Source organism: Cupressus sempervirens, chromosome 5 (genome assembly GCF_028749045.1).
Source record: "Cupressus sempervirens isolate cs-2001-9-10 chromosome 5, ASM2874904v1, whole genome shotgun sequence".
In the NCBI taxonomy this organism is placed as follows: domain Eukaryota; kingdom Viridiplantae; phylum Streptophyta; class Pinopsida; order Cupressales; family Cupressaceae; genus Cupressus; species Cupressus sempervirens.
The window spans coordinates 949,258,248-949,279,834 of record NC_143122.1 but is presented as its reverse complement, the minus strand read 5'-3'; the positions used below and the strand labels follow the sequence as shown (position 1 = coordinate 949,279,834).

The 21,587-nt window shown below is 37.4% G+C and overlaps 1 protein-coding gene across 3 annotated transcripts in view; it reads right to left on the bottom strand.

Annotated features, from left to right (window-relative positions):
* The window catches only part of LOC149559096 (protein STICHEL-like 4), a 57,113-nt gene that overhangs the window by 21,502 nt on the left and 14,024 nt on the right, over window positions 1–21,587 (bottom strand). For all 3 annotated transcript variants that reach the window (XM_089833054.1, XM_089833052.1, XM_089833053.1), the window contains exon 5: window positions 19,485–20,220. In XM_089833054.1, coding sequence (XP_089689180.1) covers window positions 19,485–20,220 — 736 coding nt within the window. The remainder of the gene's footprint in view (window positions 1–19,484; window positions 20,221–21,587) is intronic.

Sequence of the window (21,587 nt, the reverse complement as noted above, 5' to 3'; positions counted from 1 at the left end):
TCTTCCTATTGGTGTTTTGAGATGCTATAGGTTTCAAATTACCCCAATGAGAATAAGGTACATCTAGGGGCAGCTAACTCCCATCTTCAACATACTATTTCAAACATCAGGCCAACTATAAAGCTAGAACCTTCTTCTACTTCAGGCTCTGCAAAACCTAGACAGGTGGACCTTAGATTCAATTTATATGGTACCAATGCTAAACATATTCCTGAATTTAACAAAGCAGATAGAACCCTTATATCTCCTAATACTTATGCAATCACAAAGACGTGCAATAGCAAATTGCAACTCTATGAAATTCACAAGTTGAGTGAGGGCAATACTTTTAGCTCTTCAAACATAAAATATAAAGATGATTTCAATTTGATTTGATTTTATGTGGGTGGGGAAAGTGGATGAAAACCATGTATGGACAACAAACTAATGATCCTATAGCTGTTCAGTGCCTCATCCATTGGGCAATTCACGAATCTCCCTCATGCATTTTGGATATCTAAGACACATATCTTATGTCAAGACTCCAAACCTATCCATTTACCTTGTAAATTGGATATTAATGTTCCATCTAAATCTCATTCTTACCTGATATCCTCCTCAATAAACTTGCAACCCTGTTGATTTCCCTGAAGCATGTTCATAACTCCTTGAATTATAGGCAACAATGAAACAGCATACAGCCTTAAGGGACTGCAACTATAATCTAGGCTCTTTGTTCAAAGATCATAAAACATTATAACTCACCGAGAAAGGAGACCAAATTTAAAATGAAACTCAACACCTTCTGTTCTTTGTATTGATTTCCTTGAAATAATACATGAAAATGCATGAAATTTACTCATAAAGTACCTAATAAACCAGACTGTACAATGAACATATGCTGTCATACAAGAGAGAAAATGGTGGGAATGAGAAACTGATGGGATGGGAAGCAAGTATCACAGCCAAAGAAAAGCTTCATGGTCTGGAACCAGCACATCCCAAATCACTCCATTCAGATTTCATCAATTCCAAAGAAACCATTTCTACTTCAGTTTTCAATTCCAAGGAACCTTTCCAATATCTTCCAACCCCTACAATGAAAGAGAGAAATTACATATATAGGATGAAAGAGTTCAATCCTAACCTAGAGATATTTTCATTTTCCCTTTCATTTCACATAAAGATCTAATTCTTCAATCATTATTCCAACTTCAATCCAAAAATTCAGCCCAACTAGAAAAACAAATATCCATCATAACTGAAAATTGGAGCCAAATTATACCAAAATGGCATAATATTTCTCAAAATTAATCCAACAAACCTTTTACCATGTATTTTTACCATGCCTGTAACTACATTTTCAATTTTAACCCTGTTACATCCCAATTTTTGCCCTAAAATTTTTTTAACTAAATATAGCCGTTGAACCAAACTAATTTTTCATGTTCATATGAAATTGAGTTAGTTCATTATAGTCGTTGTTATATCATGGTAGTTATAGCCGTTGTTTATTTCTTCATGTTCGTATGAAATTGAAGCAGCTAATTTTAGCCGTTGCATCAATCTAATTATCATATGAAACTGAGTTAGTTAAAATGTAACTGTTGTGTTCATGTGAAATGGAGTCAGTTAATTTTAGCCATTGTACATTTATGATGAATGAGTTAGTTATTATAATGGAATTTCCTAACGATCACTTGATTTTATTTAACAAATTATGAATCTTGAATTGATGTTTTGGCGAGAATGTTGTTTTAAAGGTTGCAGGATGAAGACCAGAGAGAGAGGGGAAGCATTACGAAACGAGGTCATCGGAAGGGGATGGTCATAAGGTTCAATCATCAAAAGCGACAAGTTTTCCTTACAAACCGCCCTGGCAACGTTATTAAGACTTGACAATATATTTCTTGGTGGAACCACATGAGCTATAAGTAAAAACAATATAAATATTAAAAATAAACAAAGTTCTCACGTTTAATAAATTTATCAAATAACAATATCACTTAATATTATTTTATTACCTCAATTAAGATCATAGATAAATAATTACAAGGTGGCACCATTACATTAAAATCATTAATCCAATAATGTCACCTTGCAAATACATACCTATAAACTTAATCAAGATGATAAGATAATATAAATGATATAATTACTTTAATAAATCTCTTCAACTTTCTTTCTTTTAAATTTTCCCTCCTCTTTATTTCTTCTAGCCGATTGAATAAAGAGTCGTTCACAATCTTTTTTGTAACTGCTGGGTAGCCGTAAGGTCGGCTTAAGCTTATTTATGCATCCTTGTCGTGTATTGGAGACCACGGTTGAACCATTATCCTTCTTGCTCTAGTTTGTCTCTATTTCCATAAAACTATTTTTCATTAGCGTCGAGGTTTGGTTACATTGTTTCCTGTTAATTTCATTGCCAAGTCAGCGCTGCATTCAGATTTGGGAGCCGAATTAAAGCCAAGCGGGAGTCTCCTTTAATACGGTGACAGTGTGTCATGTACGCTGAGATTTTTCCTATTTAATTATACCTTTTGATATGTTGAGTTGTTTAAAAACCAAATAGAATCTATAATTCTTAGTATACTTTGCAAGTTTGTCGTCTTCCTATTTTTGAAAGAGAAACCGATTGTACTATGGTTAAACATTCTCATTCAGTCATCACATAAATGTTTGTATTTCATAGATAAAGCCAACTACAATCAACTATCCAGTATAATAAATCTTCAAGTTTAATCCACTGCTACAACATTAATTTGATAATATAAAGAATGTCAAATTCATAATATTTGAATATATCTTTACTCTGCCAAGCTTTCTTGAATGTTTCTTTTTACTTCTTGATAAATGATGATGTACAATTTGGAATAACTATCAAATCTGAGATGAATCCATGTACCAAGGAATTCACAGGCTTAAGAGCCAGAATCTTGTGAAGAGGTACAAGATATATTAGTAAGAGTTAATTGTTCAGGCACCAAGGAGTCACCGACCTGATGGCCTGATTATGGTGATGAGGTGTAGATGAACCTGTTAAAAAGAAATACAAGAATGAAATCAGTAACCAAATCAATCATTCATAAACAAACTAATATATGTTAAGCTCATGCAAGTTCCACTTTTGAAATTAGTGGTCAAGTTGAGTGGTGGAGATCGGGTTATAAACCCACATTTTGAAATTCTTGGCCAAGGTGGTAATAGGCAGATTTGCCACAACAAATTGATCATGTTGTTGTCTAGATGCTTCAGTTATTCCTTCGAATAACTGTTGGGACTTCAACCCACCTAATTACTCTGATAGTTGGATCAATGAACGTCCCAAGCCCGACCTTGAGATAGGGAGAGTCGTTCTATTAATTTAGAACCTGTGGGGATTAGTAAAAAGGTCCGCGGCTGGGAGGTTAAGCCTATGATAATGCTTCTCCTCTCACCAAAGCTAGAGCTTGGACAACCAATTATGGAAGATTCCTAAATAAAGACTGTATGTTCTCTTTAACCTGCAAGCTTAGTATTTTCTTTTCAAGCTCTAAGAATCTTTTCCTGTAGAGTTAGATATTTTCTTAAAATTTTAGTTAGTTGATCATGAGCATTTAAATCTACATTTTCATTTCAATCAACTGTAATTAGTTCAGTATTTATTTTCAGCTGATCATATATATTATTAGTTAATGATAATCTTGATAGATTTAGAACAAAAGGCAATGTAGACTTACATATTCAGTTTTTAAACTGTTATTGAATCCTATGTCATGTGAATATGAAATATAATTCAATTAGTTTTATGTTGATGTTAGATAGAAGAAAACCCGTTGTTACAAGCCCATTTCACTGAGAAGGCCCAAAATTTACATTTTTGCCTATAACTCGGACCAGTATATTCCTGTGCAAAAATGAACTCCATAATCGGAAAGTTCTTCTCTCGATTCTGGGGATATATAATATGCCTATATTCGCTTACCAGAAACCCCCTGAATCTTAGTTTGAAAAATGTACCCCTTGCTAAAGGTATCTGGTCTGCAACCTCATTTTTTCAAAAATTCAAAATATCCTAAAGTTTACACTTCAGAATATATGCTTCTTTGAATTTAAAACCATGTACGTGCATTTCAGAAAAAAATTTTAAAATTGACATTTTTAAAGACATTTTATTTTTTCCCTCACCTTGCATTTCAGGTCAAACCCCTTTTGACCAAGCATGCCACGTGTGTCCACCTCTGATTTGTGGACCCCTACATAGTCATCATCCACTAGGCACCATGTGGCGGCCTCCAATTGGTCTGCCAGGCATCGCCACATGGTAGCCTCTCATTGGCTACTTGAGTGCCACTGGACCGCCACATCACTTCGAATGCACCCGCCAAGTCACCGCCAGTCAAGCCCGCGCTTGCCCATATTCCTTATCCTCCAAGCAACTCCATTTTGCAAGAATGCGCTGACTGTCTATTCTATCCATGTGGCGAAATTTGAGCATCCGATCTGATTCCGTCGTTGATCACCACCTCACCACCGGCCTAGGCCCACTGCCACGTGGTGCCCAGGCACTTTATCGCATTATTTATCCTCCAAGCACTTCCGGGAAGCGAGGAAGCGCCCACCGTAGGATGCATCACATGGCGCAATCCTATGCATTTGGGCATTTGGTGCCACATCATCTCTATCTGCATTTTCGTTCAAAATTTTATCTAGGCTCGAATTCCGAGGTCCTCTAGCCAACCACGGGTCCCACCTTGTAGCTCGCAACTTCCAAAAGTTGTGTCTTTAAGACACTTCATGTTTGGTGTATGATTATATTTAAACACTTCAATACTCCATCACATAACGAATGTGGGATAATTGCTTTGAGTTTAATTTCAAACTCTACATTTTTTCTTCACTCTTCTGCATTATATGTTTTGACAAAAGGATGGAGCTGGCCTCCTTTGTACAGATGGGTGGTCATCATAATTTTCTAACCTCTTTCCTTCTTATTTTCCTTATTGTTTCATGTGGACGACCCAACTCACCTGCAATATAATCTAGTTAACTCACTGTCCTGCTCTGTTCTGGGTTTGGTTTTGCTCTCGCGGAAATGGGGCTAGTAGTTGATGTCATAATAACTCTAATAAGGATCCATTTCTTATCTACTTGACCTGATTTAATGCCTTTTGTTCCTGTCATGCAATAGATTGCAAAATTCTCGCAATTGTTATTAGTCAGAGAGTAAACCCCAAATCCATTTTTAAGCAGGTACCGTGCTCAATGAATTGTTCAATTTCTGGATTTATTGGCTACCACAGTGTGGCAAGTTCCTCCCTTGCGATTTTTATATCGTTCTGTTGATACCCCATATTCATATCAGTAAATCTTTCCTCCATTCAGAAAGCAATTTAAACAGGTCTTTGTTAGTCCACCTTTTCCACTATACCCACAATCATAGCATTTGCTTGGACCCATCTTTGTACTTGAAGAGCAAATACTCCCCTTAGAAGATTTCCCAGAATCTACAAAATGAATCACTCAATTCTCCTCGTCACATACACATGGAGTAGACGCCATCAATGAAGCTATAGCGCTCCGAAACCTCCTTATCAAATGGCTTTCCTTCCTCGGTGCTGCCTCTGGCTCCCCTACCGTGAATGCCCCTGTGGCTTGCTTTGTTCTTCCCTTATTGATGCAAATTGTGCTTTAAAATAACGACTCCCTTTCTGTGTACACATAATGTTCTACCTTCACCATGGACTGGAAACGTGGTGGATAGGAAATCGAGTCCTTTGTACGTGTTTTCCTCCCTGATTCGTCTAGTCTCATGCCATGGGTCTTCTCTTCAATCGGCTGCGTTCTTCTTCATAAAATTAAGCCTAATTGCCCATGACAGAGCTGTGGCAATGTGGCCTGATTTACGATGCAATGCAGTTGCCAGGCTTCCATTTGGGATGAAGTCATAGATCAACAGCTTCTCATCAGCTGCCCAATAATACGTTCCAAGCATCACTATATTTGGATGTCAAATCCATCAAATTACTTGAACTTCAGCCTTGAATTCCTTGAATCTCTGAGCATCTCCCTCACCCAATCTCCTCATTGCAACTAGAACCCCACTTCCAAGAACCACCTTATAAACAATTCCCAGCCCACTCTTTCCCAAGACATAGGCCGAAGCTCTAAGCAATTCATCCAGTTCAAAGCTGAAAGCTTTATCAATTGGAAGAGATCTCCTTGGTCTGCTTTTTCTAAGGTTGTATCAGACAACTCTCTATTACCACAAAAGCATTGATATGCTCCTCCACCTAGCTTTTTCTTTCCTGTACAGCTGCACCATTGGCATATTCTGTGATAATTGATATTGATCAACAATATCACCCCCACTTTGCTTTGAACAACCAAACTGTTCAAATGGGACTTTCAAATGTAATGATCCCATATTTGAAATAATTTGGATACCGCAATAGCTTGGTGAAATTAGTCGGGCCCCAAGTGGGTCCGGCTAAAAAAATTTTGTTTTCAAACAACTGACATCTCAGAGTGGCCTACTGAATCATCCGACATTAACCGGATTCAAATTTGATCACTGCTTTGCCATTAAAAATTCATTTTACTATTTATCTGCAAACTATCAAATGTGTGCCAAAAGGTCCTTTGGCTGGCCTTAAAAACTAACAAAAACATGTGATTGGGTTCTGGGAACTGACACACTGATTCTTTGTTCCACAAACTCTTACCTAGTCGAATCTCGTCTTATGATGAACTCCCAGTCAAAAGATATTGACTGCCAAAGTTGCCCTTCAGAACTGTTGCAAGGAAACATGTCAGAAAGCAATACATCGTGTTTGGATTTGGCTTTGAAAACTAGGAAACTGACACTTGGGAAAACGAAAACTAGGGCATTGGTTCACTTTCACGAGGAGAGTATAATTCTACGATTTGGGCTCATGATGAATAACTAGGCAAATTCGGCGAGTGGTCAAAGTGGGTTACTCGGAATTTCCAAATTGGAAACAATGGCAGAAAAATGTTTTTTGCAAATGGAATAGACCTGGGAAAGTGTGCAGACGGATTCATCGAGATTTGAAAATTGGCCCACTTAAAGTATTTTCGGAGGAGAACGCAGCGGTACAATTCATTCGATCCCACCTATCATGGATTTTGAGATATAACATCACAAACAGGGGTACCAACAACTCTGCACCTTTTGACACCAGTAAAAAGTTAGAAATTGCATTTGGAATTGCGTTTGAAAACTGATCAAATGGATTCGTCATAAGCTCAAAGTTGAAACCTAGTAAGTCTCTGACCTCTAAAATGCAATGCAAAAGGAATTTTCTCAATTCAGTCAACTGGGTCAAAATTATAACAAGTCAAACAGGGCTTCCCGAAATTCAGAACAAATTGCATCAGCATGACATCAATAAATGACCAACTTTGAGGGATTCAAAACCTAGTCAAATGGACTCGAAACGAATCGAAATCTGAAACATAGGTTATCTGGTATGGACACTAAACACTCCCAAAGCGGTGAGTCATGAAAAATTACTAGGTGCGGTATATTCAGTTGCAAACAAGGCTTCCTATCACTGTTAGGATTCCACTTCAGGTCCAGGGTTAGGATTAGGTGCTACTTCTTCATTGTCATTACCATCCTCAAGATGTACACCTCTTCTTTGGGTTGTCTCAACAACTTCAAGTCTCGTTGCCATACATCTCAACATGTCCATTATAGCATTATCTACATGTCCTCTACCTCAAACCATCTTGACAATAATTCCTGCAAAATCATAACCTACTACAAGTTATAGGTCAAATTCCAGATCTGCCACCCTACAACTAATCCAATTAAGGTTCTCCACTAACCAAATTCACGAAAAAAAAAACCTCAAGCTCTGATACCACCTAATGCAAGGGATGATAGAGAATGGGACCAATCAGAGATTGAAACCAATCACCTAACAGCCTACCCAAAGTACACACAAAAGCAAATACAAAATTGCAGTCAAGCGACAATAGAAATTCACAAGTTTATCGATTGATTACAACTAACATGATGAAATATATGTAATAACATCCAGTATGCCCGGTTGTGAGGCCTTCTAGGTTGTAGCCATTACAAAAGATTTACAAGGATAGGGCTAAAAGCTTTCCTTCTTCTTCCATTTATTTCTTATCCCAAAAGCTTTCTTACTACCCATCTACTATTTTCCAACAACAAATCCAAGTCTAAATAGCCAACTAAACCACAAGTCGGTCAGTCAAGCATTTAATTACAATATAGGTCTCGCTTTGGAGGTGTGAGTCATAACCCAAGTAATGGGCATCAATTGTTCACGCGCTCATCAAGGTAAGTCCAAATATGATCAAGGAGGTGGCTCCCAACTGCACATCATAGGAAACCATGCCAAAAGAAATAACACGCCTTGCTGAAAGAAAACTGCAAGAAACAAAGACCGGAAAGAATGGCACAAAACTCAAAGCATACGACATCAACTTTTGTGCTCTTAGGGTAAGGACTAAAAATAGGTCCTACATAAGATACTAATTGCGCACAACACAAAACTCCAAGCAGCAACAGCTACTTCACGACCAGCAGGCTAGTACAAAATCAAGAAATGTTTGGGTGATGCAAGATTGCTCATTGACCCAAGATGCTTTTGCATCAAAGTTTGATGCGATATTTTTTGATTTTAGGTAAAATTTTCCAAAGTTTTCAGTGGTGGTGTTATTTTCTAGTTTGGTGAAAAAATTTAACAAAAAATTGCAAATTATCATGACTATACCTATCTCATCCTGAATTTTGCAACTTTTGGACCTTCATTCAAAATTATAAAGATATTATTTCAGGTATTATTTTTTGTAAGTGAATGAATTTTTGTCTACTTTCTAGATCTGGCATCACTCTCGAGAAATTATAAGTCGGCATAACACTATCAGAATTTGGTCTTTTATGACCTCATTTGGCACTTGTAATTGATAAAATCCTTGAGAGATCTTGTGTCCCATATTTTTGAGTCTTCTATAGATTCACATTTGCAGTTGTAATAATCAAAATCATAAGCCCACTTTGATCTATTTTGACAAGTGACAATTTTACACGCACTAAGTATAAAGTGCCAAAATTATTGCATCTTGGGGGGTGATTTCCAATCTAGTGAATTTGGGAGGTTGATCTTGTGTTGTTTTGATTGCATTGGTTCCTTTTTATAAGACAATGAGGAAATCGCAAATTGAACTTCTAACTCCATACAATTATGACCATCAAAAAAATAAATATGGAATTATGTAAGGGAAAAAGGTTACAAAAGATATGTAAATGAATCTATTCCCACACCTACTGATGCTAATCCTCTTCAAGCATGGGAAATTATTTGTGAGGAATTTCTTGGTTACATTTTTTCATTAGTCTCTTTTGACTTACAATTTCATCTTGAGTCATTCAAGACACATAAAGAGGCTTGGGATGCTCTTGAAACTTGAATGGTGAATTGACAAGATTAAGGATAATCAAATCGATAATGATCAGATGAATCTTGATCCAAAAAGTTTCAACATCCAAGAAAACATCTCCAAGATTAAACAAGGACACGGCTAAAGGACTACATGATAATTAAGGAAGATAGACAGTTGATTCTCAATGTGTTATCTAAGTTTGGACCTTAGTGCTCTACATTTGTTTCTGCCTTTCACACTAATTGGGTTTCTATGGGAGTTGCATATGTTGATCCTACTTTTGATGTGTTTTCAAATCTTCTAATCCAAGCGGAAGTTAAGCTAATTCAAATGGGTATCATCAAGAAATCCAAATCACAAGCATTAATTACTTGTGTGACTAAGGTATAGAATGAAGCAAGGAAACTTGAACAAAAAAAGCGAAAAAAAAAAAAAAAGAATAAGGCATAGAGAGAATTTGAATCTGCTTCCTCAAACAAGTAATAATCTAATAAGGAAAAGCCTACTTATGCGTATTGCCAAAAGAATGGATTGTTATGGTAAATACTTGCTTAATATCAACAAAGACCGAATGGTCTATTTATACAAAAGAATGAGACAATGTTTCCTTAGGAAACGATTGTAAAGAAGAGAAACATTGTATTCTAGAGAAAGCAAAAAACGAAAGCAAACTAAAGCTTAATAGATATTTACAAGAGATAACTATTAACTAATAATAGACGACTTATCTATTATTGTAATACACTCCCTTAATGGTTAATTTATCTAACACACCAAGCTGTCCTTTGAGTTTGACAAACTTATCAGGACCAAGAGGCTCGGTGAGAATGTCTGCAGTCTTATCTGTGGTAGGAACATACTGCAAATCTATAGTCTCGTCTTCAACCAGCTATCGTATGTAATGACAATGAACATCCACCTGCTTGGTTCGTTCAGGGCAGACTAGATTTCGTGCTAACTTGATAACGCCTTCCATATCAACAAATAGAGTAGTCGGTCCTGCTGGTGACATATGCATTTCCCCAAGCATTCGACAAAGTCAAACAGCTTCACATCCTACCTTAACAATCCCTCTGTATTCGGCCTCTATAGAAGAGAGAGAAACTGCCTACTGCTTCTTACTAGTCCATGTGACTGCACCGGATCCCAAATTGAACACATATCCAGATGTTGACTTTTTATCATCAACAAAGCCTGCCCAATCTAAATCTGTGAACCCACTGAGTTTAGGATTAGAACTTCGAGAGTACAAAAGTCCATAATTTGAAGTGCTCTTCACATAACGAAGCACAAACTTTGCTGCCATCCAATGATCAGCCTTAGGAGTTGTCATAAAGCGTGAAATATAGTTGACTACGAAGCTGATATCAAGCCTAGTAGCTGAGAGGTAGATGAGGTTACCTACTAGTTGCCTGTATGTAGTATCATCAACATAAGGAGAATCAGACTTTGTTGATAACTTGAGACCTTTCTCCATAGGTGTAGATGCAAGTTTGCAATCCTGCATTTGGAATTTGTCTAACAGGACCCTGGCATATTTGGACTAAGAGATGAATATACCAGAAGACTGTTGCCAAGCTTCAACACCTAAGCAATAGTAAGGGCTAATTAATAAAAAGTGTTGGTCCCTGGGGTGTGGGGCCCAGACCGAGATAGAGATAGGGCGATGAAAGAAACCTAGCTTCGAGATCTATGATGGCTGGCATAGTTCAATCAGATCCCTACCTTGCCTTCCACAGGGGGGATTGGGGGGGTAAGGGGGTGGGGGATTATATTGCCTATCTGTATAGTTTCTATTCTATGGCAAGTTTCAATCCAAGATTCTACCTGTGCTCTAGTACAGCCTAAAATTTTATGGCGGTGGAGCAATTCCTGCTATACTCAATTCAGGGTGAGGTATACGGTTGATGGGTCAGAATTTGTCTAACAGGACCCCGACATATTTGGACTGAGAGATGAATAAACCAAAAGACTATTGCCAAGCTTCAACACCTAAGCAATAATGCATGAGCCCAAGGTCAGTCATATCAAAGACTGGCATAAGTTCTATTTGATTCCCTAAATCAAAGATGCCAAACTGCTAGTGATGATCAAATCATCCACATAGATAACCAGAAGGATGATGTCACTGTCAGTAGTCTTGATGTACAAATTTGAATCTAAAGAACTCCTCTTGAAGCCTTAATCACTGAGGTACTTATCAATCTTGATGTACCATGCCCGAGGGGCCTGCTTCAAGCCATAGAGAGCTTTTACCAATCGGCAAACTTGATGGTCTTTACCAACAACCTTAAAACCAGGAGGCTGCATCATGTAGACCTCTTCATGGAGATCACCATTCAGGAAAGCACTCCTAAGCCGCTAAACAAGCTTTGTACTTATCCAAAGTACCATTCGATTTGTATTTGATTGTGTAGACCCATTTGTAGCCAATGGGTTTCTTCCCTGGTGGAAGAGCAAAAAGGACCCAAGTGTTGTTCTTCAACAGGCTCTGGTGTTCAGATGTCATGGCCTATTCCCACTTTGGAATTCCTTTAGCCTCAGCATATGTTTGAGGTTCAAACACACTGTGAATGTTGGCCATATGAGCAAAGTTAACAGAATTTGTAGCTTTTCTTTTTTTCCGAGCAATTATCCCATCAATGAGCTCATCATCACGAAGATCAGCAAGTGTCTTAGCCCACCACTTAGGCCGAATAGGGGAATGACCAACAGTAGTACTAGGAGATGCTTGATCAGCAAGATCCTCATTAGAAGAAGTTGGATCAAACTCAGGTGAAGCATCTACAAAGCAAGGTGAACCTATAGGAGAAGTCAGAGGAGTCTGTACAGGTATCACTTAAATAACTAGAGCTGCAAGAGCTGTTGGAGCCCTCCCATCTGGTGGACCTAATGGATGTCGAACTCCCAAATCATGAGCCATCAAAGACTGGTCTGCTGGATCAGGAACAAGAGAAACAAGCATGAATGGTCCTTGCTGCTCATCTAAGACTACATCACGATTGTAGATGAGATGAGATGTCTCAACATCGATTAGGCGGTACGCTTTGTGAAGACTACTATATCCAGCAAGCATCAATTTTTGACTCTTGACATCCAACTTGGTGCATGAAGCATCGTGGATCCAAACAAAAGCAAGAGAGCCAAAAACCTCCAGGTGACTGATTCTAGGCTTGTGACCTGACCAGGCCTCTTCCAGAGTTTTACCTTTGACTGCCACTCTGGGTGACCAGTAGGGTTGTATCCCTATAATTTTATAGGCATACCTACCTAAAATAATAGCCCATCCACCATAAAATTATAGGCCATACCCCATAAAATTTTAGGTTACCTAACCTAAAAATTATAGCCCATAAAATTATAGGGCCCATCAAATGGCTAGGGAGCGGGGCTAGGCTAGGCTAGGGATAGGGCCCCCATAAAATTATAGGCCATAAAAGCCCCCTTACTATTAAAGGGGTTAGGGGGCTAGGGTAAGGCATAAAATGACAAGGCCCATCAAATTATAGGGGCCCAAAACTGCTTCGGAACATGTCTATGTTCAAGCATGGAAAGAGCCATCTCGGTGATTGTCTTATTCCGACGTTCAACTACACTATTCTGTTGTGGCATGTCGGGCGTGGTTAACTGGCATTTGATGCCATGTGTATCCAAGAAGCTGGAGAAAGCATTAGAACAAAATTCGCCCCCATTGTCTAATCTGAGTAATAATAGACTTCCTAAACTCTTTTTCAACAAAGGGTTTCAACTTCTGAAATACAGGAAATGCATCTAATTTTTTTTTAAGGAAATACACCCACATTTTTCTACTAAAATCATCAACAAACAACAGAAAATACCTGGACCCAAGAACAGAAAAAGTGGCCATGGGGCCGCAGATATTGGCATGAACAAGCTGAAGTGCCTGAGAAGCTCGCCAAGAATCACCACTGGTGAAAGGTGTGCGATGTTGCTTCCCAGCTTGCCATGCGTCAGGTGTTGAGTCTGAATCTTTGGTAATCCAAGAACAAGCTCATTCCGAGCAAGCTGTGAGAGATAATGCACATTTAAGTGCCCATATCATTGATGCCAAAGGGTGTTGATAGAAGATCGCCGACTAGCCATAGCTAAGTCCTAAGAATCACCAAAATCATTAAGTCTGAAAAGACCATGATCCTCAAGACCCACTGCAATAGTAGAGTTAGTCGCCCGATCAGTGATGGTGCACTGATGTGAACTGAAGGTGACTGTCAAGTGTCGAGAATGTCGTAGTAGCTAACTGACTAAGAGTAGATTTAGTTCCATCCCTGGAATCTAGTACACATCAAGGAATATGAGATTCCTCCCAATAGACTGAATCTGAATGTTGCCTTTACTAGCAACCGTGTACTCTTCTCCGCCACCAAAAATAACAGAGTCTGAATAAGGTTGGTAGTCGATAAACCAATCTTTGCGGTGAGTGAAATGACAAGAGGCATCTGAATCAATGTACCAAGTAGATGACTTCACATGATCTGCAAGTCTTTTAGCCATGAAGACGTAAAAGGCAAATTTCGCCTGCTCAGCGTGCTCTATACTATTTGCTTTGGGTTGCAAACCTGACTGCTTAGACTGTGCAGCTAAGCATTTCTGACATTCAACCTTCATATGACCAAACTTGTGGCAGTAGTTGCATTAAATGTTCTTCTTTCTGGAACCATCTGATGCTAGAGCAGAAGACTTCTACTGAGATGGCTGCTGAAACTTGCCCTTATCCTTCTGAAAGAATTTCGCAGCAAAGGCTTGCTCCGTGGAGATGGAACTGGAGTTGCTACCGAACTGTTGTTTCCACCGATCTTGCTTAAGCAACAGGGTGCATAGATCAGTGAACTTCAAATCAACACCACAAGATGTGATGTTGAGAGTCTCGATAAAATGCTCATAGAATTTTGGTAAACTCCGAAGAGTGATAACCACAATATCCTCTTCCTCCATCTTGCGACCAATGGCAAGTAACTGATCACGGATTTCCTGAATCCAATTCAGGTGTGCCTAGAGCGAGGTGCACTCATCCATGACAATAGAAAACAAAGTGTTTTTCAAAAAGAAGGCTCTGCTCTTGTCAAAAGTCTCATGAAGACCTTTGAGATGTGCCCAGATTTCGATAGCTGTCTTGCCGGATGGAATTTGAGAAAGCTGATCATCAACCATGGATAATTTGAGAAGCATCACTGCCTCTCGCTTATTCAGATCCCATGTATCTTGATCAAGACCCGAAGAAGTTGGATGCTTCGTAACACCCAAAACAAGTTGATCTATGTTCTGATATTCAAAAATTGTGATGATGCGCTGCTTCCAAGTGCCATAATTGCGACCATTGAATTTGGAGCTATGCTCGAGCAAGATATTTCTCAGAGATGCCATGGCACATTTTTCAATGAAAAACTGTGAAAATTTGTGAAGGCACATTCTTCGAGTCAAAAATCCAAAAGACCCAGTAGAATTAGAGTGACCCAAAAGAGAGCTCGAAAAACCCAAGAGAAATATGTTGTCATTTTTTGGATCTGCTAGCTCAAAAATTGAGGCACGAAAATCGAGACACCCAAAAAAAGGGACGACAACCCAATTGAGCTCTCGAAAAACCCACCAAGAATCTACAAACAAAAATAATTTCCGAACCCAAAAAGTAGGGTTTTGGGCAAAACCCTAGCCGTCGACTTTGAAGGTCAATTTTGCAAAAAAATGGAGATTTTACAGTCGACCAGTGCTAGAAGGAGGTCACGGCGGGATGGAGGGAAAAGCACAGAGAAATGCAAAACATGGATGCTTGGATTGCACGCAAATGGGCAAAAAAAGACCAGAAATCGACAGACGTCAGCCCTCCAATAAAACGCGAAGATGCAATCTCAAAACGCAAGGTTTTGCTAGAAATTTGCAAGATGTGGATGACATCTTGAACCAGCAGGGAAAATTGCACAAGATTCCCAACAATGACAAAGATGATTTGAAAAAAATTGCAGAGTTCAAATCACGATTTGCAGACGAATCCGGTGCCAAATAAACCCACAATTTTCCAACAAATAAACCTGCGATTTCTAACACAAAAAAAATGTGAGTTGTAGATGAAATCGTCCACAATTTCCCTCAATTTACAAAAAAGAAACCTAGCCGAAGAGCAAATAATTTCAAATGAAATTATAAATTTTTCAAAAAAATTCAAGTATTGGCTCTACTACCATATTATGGTAAATACTTGCTTAATATTAACAAAGACCGAAAGGTCAATTTTTATAAAAGAATGAGACGATGTTTCCTTAGGAAACGATCATAAAGAATAGAAACATTCTATTCTAGAGAAAGCAAACTAAAGCTTAATAGATATTTACAAGAGATAACGATTAACTAACAATAGACGACTTATTGTAATATGGACATGAAGAACAGCATTGCTACAAAAAGGATATAGATGAACTCGGGAATCTTCTTAAGAAGAATTATATAAATCTATCTTCAAAAATGACTACTTCATCCTCTTCTTCCCATTTTAATTTTGCTCAGGGAAAGGATAATAAAGGCAAAGGTCCAGCCTTAATTGCTACTTCAAGTCATGATTCAAGGAAATGGCTTATACATTCAGGAGCTTCTCATCATGTGGCATCTTCACAGTCTTTGTAATCTTCATTTGAGCCTTGCCATGCACCACCTATATTGATGGGGATCATACTTACATGAATGTGATTGGGAAAGGAATAATTGATAAGGGGGAGGTTACCTTCAAAGATGTGTGTGCCTCACTTAACCTATAATCTCCTTTCCATCTATCAACTCACTAATGGGCCAACAAGGAGGACTGTGGAATTCACTCTTGAATTAGTTCTTATCAGAGTCTTGGACAGCAGACAAATCATTACTACAGGAGTGGTTGACCATGCATCTCAGATATACTGCTTTGCAGATTTTGCTCCTAATGATGATAGTGATTCTTCCACATATTTTGATCACACATAGTGTTGATTCACATTTTAAGGAGAAGTTTGGCTGCTTGAACTTGGGAATCCTCACATGTGATCAAGTTCTTGAGCCATCCATTCCTTCTCTTGCTACTGATATTGCATCTATTGTTGTTCCTGATGATGCTTGCGTTCATACAAAAGGATTTAGGTGATTCAACACAACAAAATACTTCTTGTTTTCTAGACCCAGTTCCATGGGATAACTACTTGACAGGCATTTCAGGTTTGTTTGTAAAGTCCTACGTTGCAAATTTAACAGACATTATTGATGACATTCATCTTCTCTTTAATGAAGATGATCCTTCTACAGTTGTTGCAAGGAAATGTACTAACACTCACCTTCAATTTCTACTTGACCATTCTTTTGAGGTTGACATGATAGTAGATACTTTGATTCAGCAAGATGTCACTTTATCTTTAGAGGAGATACTTGGGACTTTGACACATGTTTTGCATTCATCCTCAGTTGATTTGAACTTGTCTTTTTCAAGAGAGTGGCTTAGTACACATAGTTTAAAGGAGGTGCCCTACAATATTGGCATGAGGAGACTTGAGCAGATTTCAAAGATTCCATATAGTTTGAAGTTTCTTCCTTCAAATCGGGAGGCTTCTTTCATGCATCTTTGGTTATGTTTCTTCCTAGGGGAAGGAATTTTGTTCTATAATCATGGAGCAGTTTCTACATTGAGCCTAGAGCATCTACTGCTAGTCCACCTTCTACATTGAAGGGGGTTACTTTGTCTCTCTTCTTCTCATACTTCTTGATTGTATATTAATAATGTATGTCATAATGGGAGTATCTTGATTATTGCTTCCATCCATGCATCTTGTTTTTCAGTTCTTTGTTTTTGGGTGAGGGTTTTTCCCATTAGGTTTCCCCTTCTTTCTCTGCTTTATGAGAGATTTCATTGCATTTTGTACATGAATACCCAATATGGCCTCATAGCTTTGACCCATCATGCTTGTAATCTATCTTTGTGAGCTTTAGTGTACTCTCTAAGTTGCACTTCATGGGGGTGTAGAGTAAATGGTTCTTTTCCATTTCACTCTTCTATTAAATTAACTTAGGTGAACTCATTTATTAGGAGGAATTATTTATTTTGGATATTAATATTAGAAGGATATTGTTGAGTCACACTTTTGACTCCATCTTTCTAAGATATAGTTAAGTCCAATTCGGACACCACTCTTCCAGATGGTAGGTGGTTGATTCCATGAAGACTCTACTTCCTCCAAGTTGAGACACTTGTCCAAACTTCCTACCAACACTTGCCTGTATAAACAAGATAGCTCTTCTGTATTTCATCATATTGGAGGTATATTGTATATGCTGGGGTGGCATAATAGAGATTTAAATTACTTGATGTTGTTATGCCTCTGTGCATCTACATCAAGATTATCTAATAGTGTTATTCTGCTTATTTTATTTCCTATTTTGGTCTAACACTCTCAATTGGATTTTGGGTTATATCTGTTTTATTATAAGATTCAAACATGAAACATATTACAAACAAATAGATCACAATCAAAATCCATAAAAACAACCTTAAACAGATACATCGAGTCATGCAAACATACAAGAGTCGATCAAACGTATTACACCATAGAGCAATGTGCCATTAAACATCGCATATTGTACATCTTCATCGCAAGCCACAACTCGCTGCTCTGGCTATTAGAACAGGAAAGCCAATAAAGGACCGGACCAATCTTAAGATAACTTTATTTGGAAACATCGGAACAAGATGCGAAGCTAGACAAAGGATTCTTCAAGATGCCTAGACCACACCATAAGGATCACATAAGAAAATGAACCAACCAAAGCGATCGCAACCTAAAACCAAAGGAAAACTGTACAACAGAAAGTCGAAAACAAATATTTTTGGGTGATCAAGATTGCCAACGAGCCAAGGATGCTCTTGCATCACATGACTCACCACAAGGGGTCAAGCCCTTGACCTCAACAGGGACGCTGCCCTAGAATCTCAAACTCTAGGCTTTTTTTTTTTTTAAAGCTTTATGGGCCATGTTGGATGAAAGAATGATATTTTTTTATTCATTCACATTCTTCCCAATTGACTTCCTAGTAAATAAATTACATTTACACTTATACTTTTCTTAGTCAAACTATATACTAAATAATGCTCCCAGGGCTATAGCATTACATGTAGACTTGGTTGAGATACAAGCACATGACTCCACAAAGACATACTAATGTTGGGTTGAATGAGGGATAGAAGTTCCTTTGTACCATATTTCATGACTAAATATATTATTATTTTTTAATGCCATGAATATCATAAACCCCATGTTTGGTACACTGCTTAACAATATTTTTATATTGAAAAATGTTGTCACCCATTGCTAAAATAATTTTTATACTCGTAATTGATGTATATGTGTGTGTCTGACTGAAGTAGCTTCTATCTGATTAGTTTATTATCTTCAAATTTGTTTTTAAAAGGGTGAATGATAATAGTTTTAAATTCTGAAAAAAATCTCTATATTTCATGATTTTTTAAATTTGCAAAGTCTGAGTGCAAAGTTCAAGTTTGGGTCAAAATCAGCTTGCTAGGTCTGAGTTGAATCTGAGTCTTATAATTATGATTTATGGAAAGATGGCATTTGATTCTTCCTAAAAGAATCTAACTAGGTGACCATGCAAAATATCTCATTGAAATCAATGATGCATTTGAAAACTCCATAAGAACAAACCACACCATATTGCTCAAACACTATAATAAAGTAGTCATAAGTTTATAACCTTGCTCTGGTATTTTTCCTGTGTTCTTATAATGATGCTTGTCAAATTTTGAAGATAGATGAATATGGTGGTTTTAGAAGGTGCAACACAAGCTTCAAAATCATATCCTCTCTCATTCGTATATACATTGTCAAACTATTTATCATGTCTTACACAGTTTTTATAACTATATATCACTGTTTCTAAAAACCAAAATTCTTTTTAATTCTAAATCTTTATGAGAAGTCAATATACCCTGCTGTAAGTAATACAATTTTGCCCAATACAAACAGTAGGTTATAAAAAGATGTGTATATTTCTCAAATATCAAGATTCATTACAAGCACAAATAGAAACAAAATACGTACAAGTTTTCTTCTTCAATTTTTTCAGCAATGGATTCTCCTTCCTTAGAAATAAAGGTCAATATATCAGTTCCCTCATCCCCTCTGCTAATTTGATCAGATGAGCCATATATGTGATCAGGTTGGAAATTCTGATTAAGTCCATCAGTACTGCTCTTTGGCTGCTCAATTGCACTACCACGTGTGGATTTACTCTTGAGCATGCTTTGCGACTGGAATTGTTCTCTTGTGTATGCCTCTGAACTTGATTGCCCATCCAGAGGTGTGCAGAGTGAAGAACAATGAACTTCCTGCTCCCCTTCATTCCCAAAGACTTTATCTGAATGCACTCTAGGTATGACTTGCTGGCCACAACCACCTTCATGAATAGAGGAATTAAAAAAATCTGGTCTAACATTCTCACTTGAGGAACCCTCATTCTGAGATTGACAAGTTTCCTGTTCGCTGGCCTGAATTCTGACCACTAAATTGTTTTCAGCAACAATAGTAGAAGCACCTAGCTGTAACCTGCTTTGATTAGGATCAAAAGCAACTTTTTGGGTAGCACCTGAATCAACTGATTGATCAAGTGCCAAAACAACTCCTACTGGACCAATATCTTCCTTTGAAGGTGAAAATTTATTTTGAACTTCAATTGGACAGCTAGCATTTGACTGAGATTGTTGTGAACAAGATGAAATAAAATCTACTGATCTCATTTTGTGTTGCTTCTTGTGAAATTCCATCTGTTCTACATTATCTATATCAAAAGGAAAATATCAGTTCAAATATTCACATGCACTGCTCAGAAATCAAACATAAATAGGAACTATTTTCAGCTCAAGCATTGACTCTAAATATAACTTGGAGCTTTTAATATCAGAGTTAAATAACAGATATGGATTAACTAACATTTATATAGGAACGGTATTTACAACTAGAAAATCAAACTAAAGAATGACACTCTATAGAAACTATAGTGATGAGGAGCACCATATAGTCATTTCTATTGCAAGCAATATTAGATGGAGAGAGATATAATTTACCATGCTTACTATATTTTAGCTCCCAGGTAGACAGAACTTATAAAAGAAAAAATACATGTATTTACAGTATTCAGTTAGTGTGTCAAATTGTACAGTACGTACTAAAGAATGTTTTAAAATGTTATATTATAACCAGCATATATAAGATGCAATAAGTGAAACTCAACTTGGTATTATGATCTACAAACAGAGAAGATTATGCAATAAGTATTAAACTAAGTTGCCAGTTCGGATTTGGGTTTAGATGTGGGTTCGAGATTCGAGTTTGAGATTCATTCAAGATTTTTTTGGGGGTTTGTTTGAATTCATTTGGGTTCGTCCGTACAAAAATATATATTTTTTATATGTATATATGTATGATATGTATATGTATATGTATGCAGCAGAAAATAAGTTCGTACACCACTGTGCTAATAGTAAAGTAACATAGCAATATACACCACCAGATATAATATATATATATATATATATATATAGCATATGTTTTCTCTTTATAGCCTTTTTCTGGTCTGTTTTAGGGTTGGAGGATTGGATTGATTAAAATGGACTAGAAAAATTCCATTTTTTGGTAAAATTCAGCCTGAGTCCTGCTGCAGATTTGGCAATTTACCATAGAAACTGCAAAATTTGTGTCAGTTTCGTCTAACAGAATTTGTACAGACTTTTGCAAGAATATGATAAGGAACGGACTTTTGCAAGAATGGGACCAGACTTTGCACTTGCCAAGGAAGAATTTGGTAACACAGGTACTAAATCATGATTCACTTTAAAACCTGACAATTTCTTGTTGACATGGAGTGCCATTAGACTTGTGCATAGGTATGACACTCAAGGTGAACTGAACATTCACTTTTACAATGAAAACCATTAGAATTGAGGATACTTCAAATCAAACAAGGATGCTTTATTACATAATGGGTGCATGAAACAAGGTTTAAATCGTTAAAACTCTCTAAATTTCAAGGGTTTCCTCATTTTGTCAAGTTGTTGCCAAGTCTGAGTCTAGGAATTTCCTGTCCCCAATGCTATTCCAAAAATGCCAAAAAGGAAACGCCTTGCAAATGGCATTTTATGCAAAATA